The sequence below is a fragment of the Acinonyx jubatus genome, chromosome B3, assembly GCF_027475565.1.
Source record: "Acinonyx jubatus isolate Ajub_Pintada_27869175 chromosome B3, VMU_Ajub_asm_v1.0, whole genome shotgun sequence".
Classification (NCBI taxonomy): Eukaryota; Metazoa; Chordata; class Mammalia; order Carnivora; family Felidae; genus Acinonyx; species Acinonyx jubatus.
The window spans coordinates 52475008-52490121 of NC_069386.1; the positions used below are offsets into that span (position 1 = coordinate 52475008).

The 15114-nt window shown below is 34.7% G+C and overlaps 1 protein-coding gene across 4 annotated transcripts in view; it reads left to right on the forward strand.

Annotated features, from left to right (window-relative positions):
* Positions 1-15114, forward strand: part of TRPM7 (transient receptor potential cation channel subfamily M member 7) — a 121248-nt gene that overhangs the window by 60600 nt on the left and 45534 nt on the right. For 3 of the 4 annotated variants that reach the window (XM_015063469.3, XM_027067239.2, XM_053224027.1), the window contains 5 exons: positions 6386-6439; positions 10623-10763; positions 11140-11274; positions 12710-12990; positions 13989-14217. In XM_015063469.3, coding sequence (XP_014918955.2) covers positions 6386-6439; positions 10623-10763; positions 11140-11274; positions 12710-12990; positions 13989-14217 — 840 coding nt within the window. The remainder of the gene's footprint in view (positions 1-6385; positions 6440-10622; positions 10764-11139; positions 11275-12709; positions 12991-13988; positions 14218-15114) is intronic. The other variant, XM_027067238.2, reaches the window with a different exon arrangement.

Here is a 15114-nt window from a genome sequence, read left to right on the forward strand (position 1 = left end):
TCTATGAAACTTGAAGTAAACCACGCAAAAAAATTTGGAAAGCCTTCAAATACATGGACATTAAAGAATATCCTACTCAAGAATGAAATTAAAGAAGAAATTTTAAAAAATACATGAAAACAAATGAAAATGAAAACCCAATGGTCCAAAACCTTTGGGATGCAGCAAATGCAGTCCAAAAAGGGAAGTATAGTGCAATTCAGGCCTATCTCAAGACACAGGAAAGGCCCTAGATACATAACCTAACCTACGTCTAAAGGAGCTAGAAAAGGAACAGCAAATAAAGTCTAAAGCCAGCAGCAGCAGAATAAGGGAAATAATGAAGATTAGAGCAGAAATAAAAGATATAGAAACAAACACACAAAAAAAACCAAGAGCTGGTTCTTTGAAAGAATTAACAAAATTGATAAACCCTTAACCAGACTTACCAAAAGAAAAGATAAAGGACCCAAATAGATAAAATCACAAGTGAAAGAGGAGAGATCACAATCAGCACCACAGAAATACAGTTATAAGAGAATATTATGAAAATGATATGCCTACAAACTGGGCAATCTGGAAGAAGTGGACAAATTCCTAGAAACTCACAAACTACCAAAACTGAAACAGGAAGAAATAGAAAGTTTGAACAGACCCATAGCCAGCAAAGAAATTGAATCAGTAATCAAAAATCTCCCAACAAATGAGTCCTGGGCCAGATGACTTCCCAGGGGGGAATTCTACCAGACCTTTAAAGAAGAGTTAACACCTATTCTTCTCAAACTGTTCTAAAAATAGAAATGGAAGGAAAACTTCCAAACTCATTGAAGCCAGCATTACCTTCAAAAATCAGATGAAGACCCCACTAAAAAGGAGAGTTACAAACAATACCCTGATGAACAGGGATGCAAACATTCTCAACAAGATACTAGCAATTGTAAAAACAAACAAAAAAAAAGGTACTAGCGAATCAAATCCAACAGTACATGAAAAGAATTACTCACTGTGATCAAGTGGGATTTATTCCTGGGCTACAGGGGTAGTTCAGTGTTTGCAAATCAATCAATCTGATACATACCCCACATTAATAAAAGAGAAGGTAAGAGCCATATGAGCCTGTCAATAGATGCAGAAAAATCATCTGACAAAATATAGCATCCATTCTTGTTAAAAACTAAGTAGGTATAGATGGACTATCATAAAGGCTATATATAAAAGACCCACAGCTAATACCCTCAAGTGGGGAAAACAGAGGTTTTCCTCTCTGGTGTGGAACAAGAGAGGGATGTCCATTCTCATCATTTAATATAGTACTAGAAATCGTAGTCTGAGCAATCAGACAACAAAAATAAAAGGCATCCATATTGGCAAGGAAGAAGTCAAACTTTCACTATTTATTTGCAGACGATGTTATACTCTATGTAGAAAACCCAAAGACTCCACCAAAAAATTGCTAGAACTAACACATGAATTCAGCATAGTTGCAGTATATAAAATCAATGGGCAGAAATCTGTTGCATTTCTATACACCAATAACAAAGCAGCAGGAAAAGAAATAAAAGAATTGATTCCATTTGCAATTGTACCCAAAACAATAAGATACTTAGGTATAAACCTAAGGAAGTAAAAGATGTATACTCTGAAAACTATAGAACACTTATGAAGGAAATTGAAGAGGACACAAAGAAATGGAAAAGCATTCCATGCTCATGGTTTGGAAAACAAACATTGTTAAAATGTCTATACTACCCAAAGCAATCTTCATATTCAATGCTATCCCCATCAAAATACCACCAGCATTTTTCACAGAGCTACAACAAACAATCCTAAAATGTGTAAGGAGCCACAAAAGACCCCAAATAGCCAAAGCAGTACTGAAAAAGGAAAAAACAAATCATGATTCTGGATTTCAAGCTTTATTACAAAGCTTTAGACGGGCTCCTGGGTGGCTTAGGCATTAAGCATCTGACTTTAGCTCAGGTCATCATTTCACGGTTTGTGAGTTTGAGTCCTACATCGGGTGAGCTTGAGCCTTGCTTCTGGTGAGCACAAGCCCTGCCTCAGATAAAAAAAAACATGAGCTCCGCTCCCGCCCCCACCCCACCCCCACCCTGTCTCTCTTCCCTTTGCTCACTTGCGCCCTCTTTCTCTTTTTCTCAAAAAAAAAAAAAAAAACCAAAAAACTATAGTCATCAGGACAGTTTGGTACTGGCACAAAAACAGACACACACATCAACGGAACAGGGTAGAAAACCCACAGATGGACTCCCCAACCATATAGTCAACTCATCTTTAACAAAGCAGAAAAGAATATCCAATGGAAAAAAGAGTCTCTTCAACAAATGGTGTTGGGAAAGCTGGATGGGGATAGGCAGAAAAATGAAACTGGACCACTTTCTTATACCATACACAGAAATAAATTCAAATTGATGGAAGACCTAAATGTGACACAGGAACCTATCAGAATCCTAGAAGAGAACACAGGCAGCAACCTCTTTGACCTCGACTAGTGCAGCTTCTTAATAGACATGTTGCTGAAGGCAGAGGAAACAAAAGCACACATGAACTATTGGGACTTCATCAAGATAAAAATCTTCTGTACAGTGAAGGAAACCGTCAACAAAACTAAAAGACAGCCTATGGAATGGGCGAAGATATTTGCAAATGACATATCTGATAAAGGGTAGTATCCAAAATATTTAAAGAGCTTATCAAACTTAACACACGAAAGACAAATAATCCAGTGAAGAAATGGGCAGAAGACATGAATAGACACTTTTCCAGAGAAGACATCCAGATGGCCAACGTACACCTGAAAAGATACTCAACATCACTCATCTTCAGGGAAATGAAAATCAAAACCAGGATGAGATACCACCTCACACCTGTCAAAATGGCTAAAATTAACCACTCAGGAAACAACAGATGTTGGCGAGGATGCAAGAAACTAAAAATAGAATTACCCTACAATCCAGCAATTGCACTATTAGGTATTTACCCAAGTGATACAAACTATAGATTCAAAGGAGGTACATGCCTCCCAGTGTTTACAGCATCATTATCAACAATAGCCAAACTATGAAGAGAGCCCAAATGCTCATCAACTGATGAATAGATAAGATGTGTGTATGTGTGTATATATATACACACACACACACACACATCTATAATGGTATATTACTCAGCCATCTAAAAGAATGAAGTCTTGCCATTTGCAATGATGTGGATGGAGCTAGAATGTGTTATGCTAACAAAATAAGTCAGAGAAAGACAAATACCATATGATTTCACTTATGTGTGGAATTTAAGAAACAAAACATGAATAAAAGGGAAGGGGAAGGGAAGGGAAGAGAGGGAACAAACCACAAGAGACTCTTAATGATAGAGAACAAACTATAGGTTGACAGAGGGAGGTGGGTGGGAGATGGGCTAGATGAGTGTTGGGTACTAAGGAGGGCACTTGTGATGAATCACTGAATTCTCCTGAAACCAATTTTGCAAGGTATGTTAACTAACATTTAAATAAAATTTAAATAAAAACCTTTTAATAGCTCCCAGTGTGTATAAAATAATACCCAAACTCTTTGCTTGATTTTCAAAGCTCTCCAGCTTTTGAAATTTTGTCATAGCTCTTTCACTTGGCCTTTTATTCCCACCCGTACCTTTCCATAAATGTTTGTTACGTTGTCTTCCTACTGTTCTTCAAAAACATAAACTTAACAAAAAAGCAGTTCTTGTTTACACACTGCAGTGTGTTTTTCTCTCAGCTATTCTCTACTTACTGGAATTTTATTCATTATTAAGAACATAGTTCAAATGCCATGCTGCTGCCTCCATGAAGCTCATTGAGGAAGTTAGTTGAGGACAATTGTATCTTCCCCTGTGGATTATAAATTTTGTTTGAATAAGGATTATACCCTTATTTTTCCCCCATTTTTTATCTTTAATAATGTCTAGCACAGTTACATTGAACTTTGATGACCTTCTGTTTCTAGTGAACAAATATAAAAATTAAAAGGATTATTCATTGTGCTGAAGTAAGGTTTATCTTTGAAATATAAGCCAGATATAAAAAAAATAAAAATAAAAATTGATCCCATTAGCAAGGCAAGTAATTTTTTTAATGTGTAATTCAAATTATTAAGATAAACTTTTCAGCATCAGTTACTGATAAAAATTTTTTTAACGTTAAGGGATTATATAATATGATAAAGTAGTGGCTCTCAAACTTTTGGGGTATCAGTGTCCTATTACATAAAAATTATTGGGGACTTAAAAGAGCTGTTCTTAAAAGGGTTTATGTGTCTCGATACTTACCATATTACAGAATAAAACCAAGAAATTTTTAAAATATTAGTTTGTTTAGGTAACAATAATAATCTGTCACATGTTAACACAAAAAAACATTTTTTGAGAAAAAAAGTGAAGAGAATAGAATACATATACTGTTTTACAAATCTCTTTAGTATCAGGCTTCATAGAAGACAACTGGATTCTTATATTTGCTTTTGAATTTAATCTTATGATATCATACATCAAGAAGCCTCTGGAAAACACTAATCACTGAGAGAGAGTGAGAATGAAAAAATGCAAATATCTTAACATGATTCTGAAAATATTTTTGATCTCATGGGCCTTTTGAAAGAGTCTTGGCGGCCATCAGGGGAAACTGGACACACTTTGAAAACTGCTATATTAAAATATATTTCCTTTATACTAAGAAATTAATATAATGAATAAACAGTAATGGATTAAGATAAAATAGAATTCTAAATATTGCATGTCTATGTGATTATATACTGTTAGAGAAAATATAATGAAACTTGCTAATACCTAAAAATGTGAAATACTTTGTATTTATTTTTTAAAAATTAACATACAAGGAAGAATTGCCAGAGAAAACTTAGGTTCTCAGTGGATAGATTAAATAGTAAAAAGAGGGCACCTGAGTGGCTTAGTCGGTTCAGTGTCTGACTTTGGCTCAGGTCATGATCTCATGGTTATGAGTTCGAGCCCTGCATCAGGCTCTGCACTAACAGTGCGGAGCCTGTTTGGGATTCATTCTCTACCTCTCTCTCTCTTCCTCTTCCTCTCCCCCTCTCTCCCTGTCTCTCTCTCTCTTTCTCTTTCTCTCTCCCTCTCTCTCTCTCTCTGCCCCTCCCCTGCTGTCTCTCTTTCTAAATAAATAAATAAACTTTGAAAAATATTGTAAAAAGAAAGAGCAAAGTAAGGCTAAATACACAATATACACAATATTAGTTACAGTCATCTTTAGATATTATACAGAATTTTGAAATGAAAATATTTTGGGGGGCACCTGATTGGCTCAGTCAGTTAAGCATCTGACCCATGTATTCAGCTCAGGTCATGATGTCACTCTTCGTGGGTTTGAGCGCTACACAAACCTGACAGCACAGAGCTTGCTTGGGATTCTCTCCCTTCCCCCCTCTTTCTGCCCCTTCCTCACTCATGCTCTCTCTCTCTCAAAATAAATAAACATTTGAAAAATAATTAAAAGAGAAAGTATTTGTAAAGAAATAAGAGGTTTACCCACTGAGATTTGAAAATCTGTTACCAAGTATATGTGGTCAAAATGTTCAAGTAGATTGAGTTGATTACTATAATAACCTCTTAAAAATTAATAACACAGTGATGGGAGGAAAATCCCATTTGATATTTCTTTTAAACAATAGATTTAAAATATTGAAAATAAGTGTCTTGATTTGTGATGCTGCCTAGAATTCACTGTAGTAGGTTTCAGATGGATCAGACCACTGTCTAAAAAGTTTAGGATACATTTTTGGTCCATTTACCTCAGCCTTGATGGGGGACATACACACTGGGGTTTTTTTCAAAATACAGGACACCATCAACATAAGATTACTGTAAAAAATGACATTTGTGTTTAGTCTAATAGTATACGTAAGTGGAAGTAAGATAATAAGGTATTTATGGATGTAAGTATTCCGTTTTAACTTCCTTAGGTGGAAATTAAGATGACATATATAAATTTTTAAAGTTTATTATCCAAAATATTTAAAGTATTGATGCAACTTGATTTAGTGGCAGAAACAAGGTACATTTTAATAAGAAGAGTGTAAAGCTCCATTACCAATTAAAGAAATGTAGATTAAAGATATAATTGTGACACTTAAATGTTTTCATGATTATAAATTTGTGTTCTGCATAAGTAAAACAACATAAATTACACATCTTAATGAAGGTAAATATGACAATACAAAATGATTATATCTTTTTCTTTGCTCCATTTTATGAACAGAATTTATTTAACTGAAAATATGATTTGGGCAAGAAGGTTGATAAAGTTCAGTAAGTAACAAAAAGAGAAGTTGTTAAATTATTTTAGAAGAAAGTAATAGTTCGCTCTAATTTTTTCTCCTTAAAGAAACAAGGTCCAACTAATCCAATGCTTTTTCATCTTGTTCGGGATGTCAAACAGGTAAGAGATTATTTTTGTTTTTGAAAATGCAATTTAAAAATTTGGTTACACTTCATCTGTTCCTAAAACACATTTAAGTAATGTCCATCTCAAAAATAGCAATAAAGTGACTTTTTAGAACAAGGTAAAGTAAGGGCTACATTTGTGGTAACAAAAGTAAAGAGAATAGTGTACCAGAAATCAAGAAAAAAGGAAAGTTAATTATACTCAGACCAAGTTTTGTGAGCTTCTAGTCATCTGAGATAGACTGTGATGAATTTCATAATGCTCATTGGTCCATAAAGGAAGATTATTGATAAAATGTATCTTCTTTGTCTGTGTTCAGAAGAAATTTGTTTCCTGGGCCTTAGAGGACTGTGAATAAAGGCATTGAGGGAAACACTGGATGATGATCTTCATGGCAGAGTTTGCCAAAAGTGCTGAAATGTTTGCGTTCATGTGCGCATGGTTTCTCTTTACATATTCAGTATTGGTCATGGTGGAATATATAGCACTGTCATGTGGTTTAAAGCCATTCTGTAGGGACTAAACTTGATGTACTAATATTTCCCTTCTCTTCTATTGGGATTCTTTGTGAATTAATAGTTTTAGACATCTATTAAAAATTTTATAGTCATTTAAAATATTGGTATCCAGTAGTTTTATTTTCCTAGGTGAAAAGGTATTCATTTAATTAACTGAAATATTTTTGTAGTTTCTGAACTAAAATGCTTTCTAGAATTCTTCAAACTTTTACTTGTTAATATATGTAAGTGTACTATTAAATAACTGAAAAATTCAAATAGAAATGTCATTTTCTGTTTTGATTTTTTTGTTTTGTCACTTATTTAATACTAAACTAGCTTCCCATGGGAAAAACTTAGACTTGATTATACTTAAAAATATTTTTTTCTTTAATTCAATTTTTTCCAGGTGTTTTCCCTTATAACTTTATTAAAAAATTTTACATGTCATAAAATTCATTCAGAGTGTTCATTGGATTTTAGTATATTCACAGAGTTGTGCTACTGTGACTACAATCAAATTTTTTTTTAATTTTTAAAAAGTTTATTTATTTATTTTGAGAGAGGCAGTCCGAGCATGAGTGGGGAAGGAGTAGACAGAGAGGGAGAGAATCGCAAGCAGACTTTGTGCTGTCAGCACAGAGACCACTGGGGGCTCGAACTCACAAACTGTGAGATCATGACCTGAGCTGAAACCAGGAGTCAGCTGCTTAACCACCTGAGCCACCCAGTCACTCCTACAGTCTAATTTTAGACTAACCCATTAGCAGTCACTCTCCATTCCTGTTTCTTTCTCTACTCCTTACTCTACTTTCTCTACTCCTCTGCCCCTGCCCTTGGCAACTGTTAATCTACTTTCTGTATGTCTGGATTTGCCTATTCTGGACATTTCACATTGTTTTTTTGTTTTGTTGTTTAAATAATTAAAGCTTTTTTTTTTTTTCTTCCTAGACGCTTGAGTGATGGGAGAGACCTTTAGTCCATGGGTTTCTAATGTTTATTTGAGAGACAGAGACAGAGCATGAGCTGGGGAGGGGCAGAGAGAGACGGATTCAGAGTCACAGAATGCGAAGCAGGTTCCAGGCTCTGAGCTGTCAGCATAGAGCTGGACGAGGGTCTCGAATTCATGAGCTGAGAGATCATGACCTGAGCTGAAGTTGGACGTTTAACCAACTGAGCTACCCAGGTTCCAGTCCAGCAGTTTCTAAAACACATTTGCGTTATGATTTACTTATGTGGGTTAGCAGAAAGAACTGTAGTTGTTAATTCTAGGAACAAATATGAGATTTGGTATACACTACCTTTACCTTGGTGGCTATAGTAAATAAGCCAAATTTTTTTATTTCCGTAAGTGAAAAATCCTAAAGTAAAGGCAGTAATTGACTATTTTCAATTCAAATTAAAGTTGAGTGTTACAAGTATTATCTGTATAGTTTGAGAAACTGCTTATTGTTTTTTTAGATAACTCGCATTATTTCCTGTAATTTTATTTCCCATTTAAATGGGACCATATCCTAATGGCATTTGTGAAGTTTTCATGTTTTTAATTTTTTAATATTTGTTTATTTGTTTCGAGAGAGAGAGAGAGCAGAGCAGGAGGAGAGAGAGGGAGAGAGAGAATCCCAAGCAGGCTCCATGCTCAGCCCCATAGGGGGCTCAGTCTTGTTAACTGTGAGATATGACCTGAGCTGAAATTAAGAGTCAGACACTTAACCAACTGAGCTGGCTACCCAAGCACCCTTGTCAAATTTTTTATTTATTAATTTGAGTTTATTTATTTATTCTGAGAAAAAGAAAGTGCAGGTGGGGAAGGGGCAGAGAGAGAGGGAGAGAGAATACTCAGGGTCCATCCCACAACCCATGCAATCATGACCTGAGCTGAAACCAAGAGTCAGACGCTTAACCTACTGAGCCACCTGGGCACCCCTTTAGTTTTATTTTTTTTAATTTGACAGAGGTGCCTAGGTGGTTCATTCGGTTAAGCATACCACTCTTGATTTCGGCTCAGGTCATGATCACATGGTTAGTGAGTTTGAGCCCTGCATTGGGCTCTGTGGTGACAGTGTAGAGCCTGCTTGGGATTCTCTCTTTCTCTCTCAGCCCCTCTCCCACTTGCATGCTCTGTTTCTCTCAAAACTAAATAAATAAACATTAAAAAAAAAAGTCCAACTCTTGATTTCAGCTCAAGTCATAATTTCAGGTGGTGAGATCAGTCCCATTGTTGGGCTTGTGCTGGGCATGGAGTCTACTTCAGATTCTCTGTCTCTCTCTCTCTCTCTCTCTGTCTCTCTCTCTCTCTCTGCCCTTCCCTCATGCACTTGCATGTTCTCTCTTCACAAAAATAAAAATATCGTATATGACATCCTTACTCATAAAGTATATTTTGAGGTTGCTCAAGACAAAAACAAAAATCTTGCACCTAAGATGAAAATACTTTTTATTTTTAAATCGGAGATTAAAGAATATAAGTATCTAGAAATTTAAAACTTCACAGATGAAACCAAATTATAAAAGGTATAAACATTTTTTTAATGTTTATTTTTGAGAGAGAGAGGGAGAATGAGTGGGGGAGGAGCAGAGAGAGAGGGAGACACAAAATCCAAAGCAGGCTCCAGGCTCTGAGCTGTCAGCACGGAGCCTGATGTGGGGCTCAAACTCACAAACTGTGAGATCATGACTTGAGCCGAAGTCGGACACTTAACCGACTGAGCCACCCAGGTGCCCCATGATATAAACATTTTTTAAAGTACTAAGTTCATGAGGTGATAATTAGGAAAATTGAAAGAATGATGATGGTAGAAGGGCAGAATTAGTTGATATATGTGAATCATCTTATGATTAAGCCCTTTTAAGATTATTTAATGAGATTAACCAAATATTTGATTCTGAACAGGCAGTGTTTCCAAACTCACAAATGGCTCCTGTTCCAGGAGTTTATTTGTAAATTGATATCCTAGGGAAATGAAGTCTTAGTTCTAAACAGTGTTATAAGTGGTAGTTTAAATCTTAGATGAGGCTATAAAAACTTGTGTGTAACCTATAATATAGCTAATATAATTTTGGCTAAAAAAATACTTATAAGTACTTACGGGCTTACTTGGAAACCTAAGTAGCAATTATAGCATTATTTTTGCAGGAAAATGCAATTTATGGTATGTGCCACAGTGAAAATGGAATACTTGGCTCTTAGAAGTTCCTTTGCCTCTTTGTGTGAAGTATTAGAGCAGTGGAAAGATAAAGGATCTGCTGCTGCAAGCCATATTTCAGAACTTCAGAATTATCTCTTCTTACAGAGGAAATGGAGGACCAAGTTACTCCCTTCTCCTGCAAAGATAGCTGCAACCCCAGCTTCCTGTAACAAGTAAACATTTGTCATTTTGGAGAGTAGGTGTCTTTATAGGCATGAATGGAAATATTGAGAAATACCTTGTCTATTTAAAACTAATGTTTTTGGGGCGCCTTTGTGGCTCAGTCATTTGGGCGGCCGACTACAGCTCAGGTCATGATCTCGTGGTCTGTGAGTTCGAGCCCTGCATCGAGCTCCGTGCTGACAGCTCAGAGCCTGGAGCCTGCCTCCGATTCTGTGTGTCTCCGTCTCTCTCTGTCCCTTCCCTGCTTGCTCTCTCTCTCTCAAAAATAATAAACATAAAAAAAAATTAAAACTAATGTTTTGTTTCCAGGGAAATCTTCCTCCAGGATATAAGATCACCCTAATTGATATAGGACTTGTTATTGAATATCTTATGGGAGGAACTTACAGATGCACCTACACTCGGAAACGTTTTCGATTAATTTATAATAGTCTTGGTGGAAATAATCGGGTATGTAATATTTTGGGGGGGTGGTTTATATGTGTACTTTATACACTTTGTAAGTTAAAAATTCATACACTTTAAAAGTTTAAAACTACTAAATATAAGAACAGTGAAGTAACATCGTCTTAAAAATGGTTTTTTCAACTAAGATACATAGAAATATTTTGTAATCAAAATCTAAAATCATTTTTGTATGCATATACACACATTTATGTATATGTGTGTATATGTATATATTTATACATTTATGTGTGTGTGTATATACACATATATGTATATATGTGTGTGTGTGTATATATATATATATTTGGATTGATTATTGAATTTTTATAGCATATTAGTATATTTAAGTCTGTAAAAACGAATAAGCTTTCATTTTCAGAGGTCTGGCCGAAATACCTCCAGCAGCACTCCTCAGTTGCGCAAGAGTCATGAATCTTTTGGCAATAGGGCAGATAAAAAGGAAAAAATGAGACACAATCATTTCATTAAAACAGCACAACCCTATCGACCAAAGGTATGTTTGCATAAATACTACCCTTTCTGAATTTTGTTCTTTCTAATTTACTAGTATTTATGAAATAAAAAATTGCTTGTTTTAGTAAGAATCAACTTATGTTTGTAGATACATTTTTGATTATTTATTTTCCCATATACAAGAAGATATTCATTATGAGTTAACAATTCTATTAAGTTTTTGTATTTAGATGTGATAATAAAAATTTTTAAATATTTTGATAAATGCTAAACTGCCTCCTCTTATTCCACTTTAACTTGATTAACAACATGCAAGACAATGTGTCTTATCCAAACTTGTCTTTCATTAAAATTATGTTTTATCAGATATTGAAATATTTAGGCCCTTTAATTTTGGAAAACTTTATTACAAAGACATTTTTAAATTATTTGTTCATTCAGGAATAGAATTTGTTGATTCATCACTTACTTATAACACCCAGTGCTCATCCCATCCAGTGTCCTCCTTAATGCCCCTTGACCCTTTAGCCCTTTCCCCCGCCCAGCATCCTGCCAGCAACCCTCAGTTTGTTCTCTGTATTTTAGGAGTCTCTTATGGTTTGTCTCCCTCTCTGTTTTTATCTTATTTTTGCTTCCCTTCCCTTATGTTCATCTGTTTTGTATCTTAAATTCTACCAATGAATGAAATCATATGACATATCTTTCTCTGACTTATTTAGCTCAGCATATTACACTCGTTCCAGCCACATTATTGCAAATGGCAAGATTTCATTCTTTTCCATCGCTAAGTAGTATTCCATTGAATATATATACACCACGTCTTCTTTATCCATTCATCAGTTGATGGACATTTGGACTTTTTCCATACTTTTGGCTATTCTCAAAAGTGTTGCTGTAAACATTGGGGTGCATGTGCCCCTTTCAGATCAGCATTTTTGTATCCTTTAGATAAATACCTCATTCTGCAATTGCTGGGTGGTAGGATAGTTCTATTTTTAATTTTGTGAGGAACTTCCATACTGTTTTCAAGAGTGGCTGCACCAGTTTGCATTCCCACCAGCAGTGTAAAAGCTTACCCCTTTCTCTGCATCCTCGCCAGTATCTGTTGTTGCCTGAGTTGTTAATTTTAACCATTCTGACAGGTGTGAGGTAATATCTCAGTGTGGTTTTCATTTATATTTCCCTGATGATGAGTGATGTTGAGCATTTTTTTTTTTTATATATATAAGGTAGCCATCTGGATGTCTTCTTTGGAAAAGTGTCTATTGATGCCAATACCTTTTTTTTTTTTTAGAAATAACATTTTGGTAAAATTTGAGCTATAATAAAATCAAGTATATAAAATTTATACTATTTTGATTTGATCTGTGCAGTTGTATGAAGTTGAACAGTACAAAGGAGATTTTATAAAATTCTGAGATTAACGTCATATGGCCTTATTATGATGAATCTTAGACATTTGTTTTCCCTTGAAGATTGATACAGCTGTGGAAGAAGGAAAGAAAAAAAGAGCCAAAGATGAAATTGTAGACATTGATGATCCAGAAACCAAGCGCTTTCCTTATCCACTTAATGAACTGTTAATTTGGGCTTGCCTTATGAAGAGGCAGGTCATGGCCCGTTTTTTATGGCAGCATGGTGAAGAATCAATGGCTAAAGCATTAGTTGCCTGTAAGATCTATCGTTCAATGGCATATGAAGCAAAGCAGAGTGATCTCGTAGATGATACTTCAGAAGAATTGAAACAGTATTCTAAGTAAGTTAGATTTTATCATTTCATTTAAAAAATACATCAAGATCATATTTAAATGGAGGTTATAGTGTCATGCACTGTGTGGGTATATATGTGTATATATATATATAATTTTATTGGTACAATTAAAATATATTTGTTATTTTTTTTTAATTCAGAAGGAAACATTGCTGCTTATGCATGTAAAAAGAGGTTTATTGTTTAAATTCAAGAGTTAAATATTTTGGCAAGAAAGAAATCCATAAGTCATCTTATTAATTGCACATACTAGCAATTAATTCGATTAGGAAAAGTTTCATTTGAAGTGGTAAGGAAAGGAAGAAAGTGAGGTTTGAACTGTGTTCTAAGGAAATGAATTCAACTGGAAGGGCATTTCAGAGGTGGAGCTACATATATTGAAGAGTAAAACAGTTCACAGAAGTTTACACTTAGAGGAATAATAGAATATTAAGCTGAAAAGATACTTTGTAGTAAACTTTATGATAGAAAATAGGACCTCCCTCTGCCAAAATGGACTGTCTTTGGAAGAGAGTCAGAATTGTACTGAAAATAACAGGCAGGGATCTTAGAATTACTTACTGAGTATCTAAGGTTCAGGTGTTTTCATGATTAGTTAGTCCCTGTTCACATTAGTCTTTCTACTGGCTATCAACCCTTTTCTATGTTTGAAATACTATATAGATACGACTTTTTGAACAGAGCATCTGAACATTGTCAGTTTGGGTTTCCTGTGAAACTGCAAGTTTATTTCCAAGATGAGGAGAAAGTGCTCCAGAGTTACCTTTTCAGACTTGTTCTTAATGTGACATATTTTAATATTTTGTGATATCCACGTAGTAGTAGATATCTGAAAACATAGAGCTGTGATTCTAATGCCTTACAGTTCCCTGATTGTGTGTGTGAAAATATTAAAAATGGGAACATGTTACGAAATTATTTAAGAATAATGTTTAAAACTGCAGTTTGGTAGTATGAATGTTTTGGTTTTTATCTTTTGATAGTGATTTTGGTCAACTCGCAGTTGAATTATTGGAACAGTCCTTCAGACAAGATGAAACCATGGCTATGAAATTGCTCACTTATGAACTGAAAAACTGGAGTAACTCTACCTGCCTCAAGTTGGCAGTTTCTTCAAGACTTAGACCCTTTGTAGCCCACACCTGTACGCAAATGTTGTTATCTGATATGTGGATGGGAAGGCTGAATATGAGGAAAAATTCCTGGTACAAGGTATACTTTAGAAACAATTTGGTATAAAGTGTGTGATTAGATAAAAAGAACAGAGGAATTAGCCCAGATATATAGTAAAATGCCCCGATTTGTGAGGGTGGTGGAGGTGGCAGTGTTGGCGTTTTATCTCAACACATAAGGCATGAAATGGCCTCTTTTTTTTTTCCTCCCTATTCTTCACTCTGAATCCTTTTCAAGTGTAATGTATAATGATTATTGCCTCTCTCTGAGCCAGAGGCATGAGAGCAACAAATGGAAGTGTTGGTGTTTATAGCCCTGACTAGGCATGAAAAAAAGTTGCTTCTTTATGAAAAGATAATTTCAAATTCTCAAGTCCAGGATCTGTCTACTAACTTAATAATTTGTTACTTTTAATTTACTTGAAGTATATTGGATGTACCTAGTTTTTATGGTTAAGAATTTGGATAAAATGTTGACTGGTACTTTGGGTTCCTCACAGTGAGAGATACTACTTTAAACTTTCCTTTTCATTATCTTATATCTTAAATAAGGTACAGAAATGTAGAAGGCAGAAATCAGGCAAGTAGTTTAACCATTGTAAGTGGGTAACAAATACTGATCATCTAATAAAAATAATGGTGAAAGATTAACCAATAGAAAACCTGATACACAATTATAATTTCTTTGTGTTTTAGGATTTTGCAATAATACATAAAATTTTACAAATAAACTTATTTGTTTATAGGGGCACAAGCTGAATAATCATGTTATGACATGGAACACTTGCATTGAGAGTTAGGATAAAATTACGCACATAGCAATTTCATAAGGCTTTAATTTTATTTAAACAAAAATGTGTTTTCTGAACAGATTATGAACTGGTTTTTTTAATTTTTTTTTTAATTTTTTAATTTTTTAATTTTTTAAATTTTTTTA